This window comes from Rhincodon typus, chromosome 9, assembly GCF_021869965.1.
Source record: "Rhincodon typus isolate 14 chromosome 9, sRhiTyp1.1, whole genome shotgun sequence".
NCBI classification, from domain to species: Eukaryota; Metazoa; Chordata; class Chondrichthyes; order Orectolobiformes; family Rhincodontidae; genus Rhincodon; species Rhincodon typus.
The window spans coordinates 8,824,066-8,832,477 of NC_063340.1; the positions used below are offsets into that span (position 1 = coordinate 8,824,066).

An 8,412-nucleotide genomic window follows, 5' to 3' on the forward strand; every position below is an offset into this window, starting at 1 on the left:
ATGGTGCCAGTCAAGCGGGCTACTTTATCCTGGATGGATTTGAGCTGCTTGAGTGTTGTTGGGGCTGCACTCATCCAGGCAAGTGGGGAGTATTCCATCACACTCCTGACTTGTGCCTTGTAAATGATGGACAGGTTTTGGGGAGTCAGGAGGTGAGGTGACTTGCTAGCTGCAGGATTCCACTGATCTGCTCTTGTAGCTACTATTTACATGGCAAGTCTAGTTCAGTCTCTGGTCATTGTTAACCCCTAAGAGTGTTGGTAGCTGGCATGTGAAGACTGACAAATCTTATTGGGCCATCTATTACTGGCAGACCAGGTGTGTCCAAGAGTTTGTGCCTGTCTCGTCTTATAGTTGTAGTTAAAGGTTTCTGTGGATAATGAAGCTATGAAAAAAAGACTATTCTGGTGCTTGTGTGTAAGTTCCTCAAAAAAAAAGTCAACACTTCCAAAATTTAAGAAAACTGCCCGAGCAAATCCACATTAAATTTGAAAGCGTAAAGTAACTTTGACCAATGGGTATGATGATTAGGTGTAAATACTATGTATAAATCTCAGAGATTGTTCACTTGGAAGAATTTAGTAACTTTTGTTATGTTTCCCAGCAGATCTACAATATACCTTTTTAAGGGATATACTTATGATATCATGATATGATGATGAACTCCTGTAACCTGATGGTAGAAAGCTCTCAGTCTCCGTCATACCAAGCTCTGCCCTCTTGAAGCATGACATGCTCAGGGAAGTGTTCTACAGTATGATGGAATTGCTTAGCTTGAGCCCTGGCATTCAAGTATTTAAATTGTTATTTACTCATAGAATCACACAGTAGAGGCCCTTCAGCCCATCAGGTCTGTATCGCTAAAATTATACTACTGCTTACAGTGGAACCACTTTCCCATACCAGTCCCACTTTCCCATAGCCTTGGATTTTATGACACTTCAAGTGCTCGACCAAGAACTTTTTAAAGGCTTTGAGGTTTACTGCCTCAGCTACCCTCCCAGGCAATGCATTCCAGAACCCCACCCTCTGAGTGTAAAAGATTTTCCCTCTAAACCTGCCTTTCTATTTCACTCCTTTTGAGTTTACCTACGGTCTCGACTCGCTGTTCGGGTAATATGAGACTCTAGCCATTTCGATGTTTTGGGACCGCACCCTGTCGCATCTTCTCGTTGGTAGAGGTCGTGGATTTTAAAGGTGCCATGGAACGTTTAGATTTAAACAGCCTACTTGGACATGTTGTGATGGTTCGGGGACAGAGGGGTCTTGAACTTGGACCTTCTGGCCCAGAGTTAGGGACATTACCACTGTGCTACTAACAACCAATCGAGAAAGGAATCGTGACAAATTATCATTCACTTCATTAGACCTTTTTTTATCATATTAGTATCTTGCAATCCATTTCACAGTTTTGTAAGAGGCCAAGCATTGGAGGTCAGTGAGATTGAAAGTTTCTAATAGATCATAGTATCATAGAATTCCTACAGTGTGGAAGCAGGCCATTTGGCCCTTTGAGTCTAGACTGACCACTCCTCTCTGCCTTATCCCTGTAACCCTGCATTTCTCATGGCTAACCCACCTAGTCTGCACATCTCTAGTTACTATGGGCCAACTTAGCATGGCCAATCCACCTAACCTGCACATCTTTTGGACTGTGGGAGGAAACCGGAGCACCCGGAGGAAACTCGCGCAACAGGGAGAATGTGCGAACTGCACGTGGACAGTTGCCTGAGAGTAGAATCAAACCCAGATCCCTCGTGTTGAGAGGCAGCAGTTCTAATCACTGAGACACCGTGATACTAAATATTTTTAAGCATAGCTCAGAGGTGGGGGAGGTGGGTAATGAAATCTATCCTTGAGATTTCAGTTTCATGATCTCGCATGTATCCCTCTGAGCTGAGAGCTCCTAGTTGTCGATCCCCTTCACAATTAGCATATTATCCTGTTCCCAGCGAGGTTCTTTCTGTAGTGTTGCTGAAAGATTCTGTACTGCCTGATGGCCATCCATCACAGATTATGGAGCAAACTCATTAAAGTTGACAGCTGCAAATGGCTTTATTTTTAAACTGAGCCACTTCAGTATTTTGACTTCTAAAACGTCCACTTGTGTGGCGTCATTGGTGAATGTGAATAGCCCAGAAAGCAGCATTATCGGTGTAGACCGTTGGTGGTAAATGGTCAGCTTAGTTGTGTTCAGTTCGTATCGTTTTAGCTGTTAGCCGATTATTGAATGGCAGTGCATGTGCTGTACGTTGTACAGGCTGGGTAGATTAGCCATGAGAAGTGTGGGGTTACAGGGATAGGGTAGAGAGGAGTAGGTCGGGGTAGGATGCTCTTTGGAGGGTCAGTCTGGACTCGAAGGGCCAAATGGCCTGCTTCCACACTGTAGGAATTCTATGATCTGTGAGAGACTTTCATAATCTCACTGACCTCCAATGCTTGGCCTCTTACAGAACTGCGAAATGGATTGCAAGATGTCTAAAGAGATGTGATGTATTGATGACTGGCAGCCCAGAAGACCAGATAATTGACTGGAGGATGTGAATGCAAATCCTACTGTGGCCTTTAGTGGAATTTATATTACAATTTAAAATATGTGGAATTGAAAACCAGTCTTGGTAAGACAAACCAGGGCAGGACTTACACAGATATTGCTGGAACTGTAGGGGGAGTGTTGTCGAACAGAGGGACCTAGGAGTTCAGGTACATAGTGGCGTCACAGGTAGGCAGGATGGTGAAGAAGGCATTTGGCATGCTTGCCTTCATTGGTCTCAGCATTGACGCTAGGAGCTGGGACACCATGTTATGGCTGTACAGGATGTCAGTGAAGCCACTTTTGGTACCCAGTGTACAGTTTTGGTTGCCCTGCTATAGGAAGGATGTTATTAAACTGGAAAAAGTGCAGAAAAATTTACAAGGATGTTACTGGGACTGGTGGGTTTGAGCGAGGGCTGGCACTTTTTAATCCCTGGAGCATAGGAGGTTGAGGGGTGACTTTTTTTAGAGGCTTATTTAAAAACAAAAATCATGAGGGGCATAGATAAGGTGAATAGCCAAGGTCTTTGCCATAGGGTGGGAGATTCAAATCTAGCGGGTATAGGTTGAGTAGATGGTTCTGTTCTTAACTCTGGATTGGACACTGGTTAGTAAAATAGTTTTTTCATTCTTCATCACTAAATCACTTCCATTGGATCTGTGCAAATTTCAATGGCAAAACACACACAAAAATGTGGTCATGGCGAGTTTATTGTGATGAAGAAATTTGTGGTTTGGGTTGGAAGGAATAGTATGTACAGACTGGATGGCTGTAGCAGGAAAGAACAATACTGGAGTGTTTTTGTTAAATTCTATGGTCAGTACTCTCCAGAGTTTAGAAAATTGTGAGGCGAACTAACTGACGTAATGTAAGATGCTAATGGGATTTGACAGTAGAAGGAGAGAGGATGTTTCCCCTTGTGGGGTCATCTAGAACGAGAGGCCACAGTTTTCAGATAAAGGGTGGCGGATTTGAAACAGAATTACTTCTCTCAATGGGTTGTGAATCTGTGGAATTCATTGCCCTAGACTGAAGTGGACACTGGGACATTGAATAAATTTGAGAAGGAGACAGATGGATCTTTAATTAGTAACAGGTTGAATGGTTATGGAGAGCAGGCAGGAGGGTGGAGTTGAGACTGAGATGAGATCAGCCATGATGGTGTAACATGGTGGAGCACGATCGAGGGGCTAAATGGCCTACTCTTGCTCCAAGTTCTTATCTTTGGTTGAATAAAACTCCACATTTGAACATTGTGCCTTTTTTTTTTGTCATTCCGTCCCACAGTCACGCCCCCTGGTGTCCAGCGTGTAAGCAAATCCAGGCCGATTGGGAGGACCTCGGCAAGTCTGGCAGGGAGCTTGGCATCCACGTGGGAAAGATAGATGTCACTCGGGAGCCAGGTACGTGCAGGGTCAGCCGTGTGTTGACTCGCTCTGGGCCAGGTTTGTGAACTGATGCATTCTGGAGGGGTCATAGGTCATGCTCACGGACTCGGAGCCTCCGAGGCCGACAGCAATGGTGGGTGTGGGGAGGACCCTCGGATGTTCCAGTCGTGGGTTCAAGGTCCAGTCCGATTTATGTAACCCCAGCTACGAGGCGGAAACCGTGGCGACATGTTCCAGGTAGTTTCACGGAATTGTGAGGCCATTCGGCCCACCGGCTCTTCAACCGAGCGTCAATTACCCTATCCTCGTGCGCCATTTCTATCTGAGCAAACGTCCAGTCGAATTGCACAATTGAACCCGCCTCCTCCATGTTTCCAGGCAGTGCATCCCACACCCCCAACAGCTCGCTGGGTGAGACCGTTTTCTCTCACATCACCCTTTTTTGCTGTTTTTACGCATCACTTTTAAATCTCTGCCATCTCGTTCTTGCTCCTTGTACAAGCAGGAAAGGTTTCTCCCGACATACTCTGTCCAACCCGCTCGCGATTTTGAAGACTTCCTTCATGATCGCCTCTCTGCACCCTCCCTCAGGGAGAACAGTCCCAACTTCTTCAATCGATCATTTCTTGTCAGTGGTACCTTTCCAACACATCACTTCTGCTCTCTGTCTCTCCAGTGCATTCGCCTCTTTCCTATAAGGTGGCACGCGCAGTACTCCAGCTGATGTCTGTCAGAACTGTTAAAGTACAGGAGGATATTCAGCCCATCATTCCTGTACTGGTTCTGTTACCTGTTCTATTGCCAATACATTTGAAGTCGTTTGGAGTCTGGCACAGTTTCCTTGTTAGTAATAGTTAATATGTCTGAGCGTTCATGTTACCTGTCCACAGTTAGTTATGTAATAAACCACACCTTGTTGAGAAATAGAACCTTTTCTGCTGAGGCTAATCTGTGGTCCATCCTCCACTGACTACTGAACAACCCTTGGTCCAGCGCAGGGATTCTACACTGACTGGGGCGGCACAGTGGCTCAGTGGTTAGCACCGCTGCCTCACCGCGCCAGGGACCCGGGTTCGATTCTGCCCTCGGGCGACTGTGCCAACTCCGCGAGGACATTCTCCTCATGTCTGCGCGGGTTTCCTCCGGGTGCTCTGGTTTCCTCCCACCCTCCAAAGATGTGTGGGTTAGGGTGGATTGGCCGTGCTAAATTGCCCCGTAGTGTCCAGGGAAGTGCAGGTTAAATGGATTAGCCGTGGGAAATGCAGGGTTACAGGGATAGGGTAGGGTATGGGTCTGGGTGGGACGCACTTTGGAGGGCCGGGACAGACTTGATGGGCCGGATGGCCTCTTACTGCAATATAGGGATTCTGTGATTCAACGACAAGGCACAATTTGTCCGGGTCAATGGCAAGCCTCATTCTTTAGATGAGGACACCTCCTCGCTATTCTAAGAAGGGGCCAGCTCTGAGGTTCTTCATCAATTGGCAAGTGCTCTTTATCTGCCAACAGATGTGGCTTAGCAGAAGGGATGCTGTGTCACGATCGCTGAGCCTGATAAATGGTTAGCTGTCTTGCTCCTGCATTTGCATTTGGACAACTCCATTCCTCCGTCCGCTCGCCACCAACTTCCAGGGTGGGGTCGCGCCAGTTATCAAGCATTAAAATGGAGTTACTGCTCCCGCGCACCCCCCGCCCGCCAACCCCTGCTGTATTTAGGAACTGCGGATGCTGGAGATCGGAAACAAGAGCAGAAATTTCCAGAGAAGCGCATCAGGTCTGGCAGCGCCTGTGGAGAGAAAAGCAAGAGTTAACAGTTTTGTGTCCAGTGACCCATCAGAGCTGCTTTCTCTCCTGAGATGCTGCCAGCCCTGCTGAGTTTCTCCAGCAATTTCTGTTTTTGTTTGTGAGAAGCTCTGAGCTAAAATTGTTTTTGGACGGGCCGAGGAGTCGGTGGAACTTAGCTGTCAATTTGTTTGTGGCCATGTTCATGGTTTAACGTGCTCATGCTCGTTGGAGGTGGGGGGGCATTTTATAGAGGCGTTGGAGTTCTTGCCCAATGATGATGCCCTCTTTGGGGGTATTAATGCTGCCAGTGTTGGGTCTTGATCGGGTCAGAAATCTACCTGCTGACCAATCGGAGCAGGGCAACTCTGCTTGCAAGCGCCCCTGCTCAGGCAGCGGCTGCTGTGGGAATGACACCCGCCAACTTCCCAGGAGAACAGAGATATAGGAGCAGAATTAGGCCATTCAACCCATTGAGTCTGCTGCGCCATTCATTCGTATATTTCTCGGCCGAATTCTCCTGCCTGTTCCCCTTAAACTTTGATCCGCTAAGTCCCCACATGTAAGTGATATTGGGAGGGTTTTGGCGGAGGAGGGGGATGAGGTTTGTATGGGAAGGAGAAGGGGGGAAAGTGGGGTTGGTAATTGAAAGGGGATGACCTCTTCCTGATGCCAGCTTCCTCAAAGAGTCGTGAATCTGCGGCATTCGCTACCCCAGAGTGTGCTGGGTAAATTAGACTTTTAATTAATAACGGTAAAGTCACTCTACTCTTAACAGACCATAGCCTTGCGCTCATTGGAGAGAGACGACTGAAGGGGGTGTGGGTTCAACCTGAGGGTCGCCACGCCTCGGGTGAGGGGAGAGGCTGAGAAGGTGAATCCTTTATAATAACATGGGATTGTGGGGAAATTGAACCCATGCTGTTGGTGTCTCTGTATCACAAAGCAGCCATCCAACCTGTGGAGCTAACTGACCCCTTATTTAGTTAGTAACGGGTTAAAAGGTCACGGGGAACGGCCAGGAAAGTGGAGTTGAGGCCGAGATGAGATCGCTGTGATCAAATTGAAATGGGAGGGCAGGTTTGAGAGGCTGAATGGCCTACTTCTGCACCTAGCTCTTTTATATGAACCATTATTGCTTGGTACTATATGCAGAGGAAGCCAGTGTTCAAAGCTGGGAAATATGTTACTGAACACTGCAGTTTAGTATTTGACTTCTGTTCAAAGATTGACCCAGGTTTCAGAAATGCCCACTTGTGACCTGTGGAGGGCACTCCATAAAGCAGATGCCATCTTCTGCACTGTAGTGTGGTATGTTTGGAGGTGGGAGGGCATTGAATCGGGTGGAAGGGTGCTATGTGAATGCCATCCTGCTTCAGCCAAAATTGAGGGCCTCCTGCCAATTAAGGCCCTAAGTGGACAATTCATGCCACCATGGTCAACATGAACCCAATAGAAGCTGGACCTGTCTTCACTGAAGGAGCACCGCAAGCAAGCAGACCCCTGTGGACTGCTGGGGGTGGGGGGGGAGAGGGGTAGAAAGAGATGGTGGTGGTCCTTCTTTCACAAGGCACGAGTGCCCGATTTGAGGATGCTGGCATTGGGAAGACGCCATCCTTTGCAATGCATCACGCCACATGCCCCAGCCCTCATCTCTTTCCCATTACTACACCCTTTGCTATTTAAAAATCTGTCTATCTCCTTAAATTTATTCACCGTGCTGTGGCGTCTCGAACTCCACAGACTCACTACCCTTTTGAGAGAAGTAATTCCTCCTCATCTGTGTTTTAAATCTGCTACCCCTGACCTGAAAGTATGACCGCTCATTCCAGATTTCCCCATATGAGGAAACGTTCACTCTACATCTGCTTTGTCAATCCCCTTTAGCATCTTATAGACCTCAATAAGATCCCCTCTCATTCTTCAAAACTTGTCTGAGAATAGGCCGGACCTGCAGAATCTCTCCTCGTTTGAAAAGCCTATCGTATCTGCAAATAACATAGTTAACCTTTCTCTGAACTGCCTCACGTGCAATTACATCCTTCCTCAAGGAAGGAGACCAAAACTTTGTACAGTATTCCAGGGACTGTCTCACCAGTGGTTGTACAGTTGCGGCAACACTTCCCTACTTTCAGACCCAATTTCTTTAGCAATATAACTCCATTTGCCCTCCTTATTACCTACCATAACTGTATATTAGCTTTCATTGATTCATGCACAAGGACACCCAGATCCCTCTGCACCAAAACATTTCCACAATGCCTTATTCGTCTGACCAAAATGGATAGCCATCGTGTGCCTTTTGAAGCCTTTGATGGTGTGCAGTGCGTGTATTTTCAATTCAGTTCCATTCCTTTCAAACACAGTGCGTGTGACTCTCGCAACCACTTCTGGTTGCCCAGTTAGAAGAAGGATGTAATTAAGCTGGAGAGGGTTCAGAAGACATTCTTGCTGGATATGGAAGGTGTTCTAGAGGAAGGCTGGGACTTTTTTCACTGGAGTGTATGAGGTTGTGAGATGACCTGATGGAGCTTTACAGAATCCTGAGAGGTACAGGTAGGGTTGGTGGTAGGCATCTCTTCCCTAGGGTGGGGGATTTCTAGACTAGAGGGCATATTTTTAAGGTGAGTGGAGAGAGACTTAAAAAAGACAATTGGAGCAAATTTTTGACAGAGGATGGTTCACATGTGGAATGACCTTCCAGAG

At 47.0% G+C, this 8,412-nt stretch overlaps 1 protein-coding gene across 1 annotated transcript in view; it reads left to right on the top strand.

Annotated features, from left to right (window-relative positions):
* The first annotated feature begins 2,462 nt into the window (after positions 1–2,462).
* LOC109914877 (thioredoxin-related transmembrane protein 4-like) overlaps positions 2,463–8,412 on the top strand; it is a 28,964-nt gene continuing 23,014 nt past the window's right edge. The window contains exons 1-2 of the mRNA XM_048600900.1: positions 2,463–2,488; positions 3,824–3,950. Of these exons, the coding sequence (XP_048456857.1) occupies positions 2,463–2,488; positions 3,824–3,950 (153 nt within the window). The remainder of the gene's footprint in view (positions 2,489–3,823; positions 3,951–8,412) is intronic.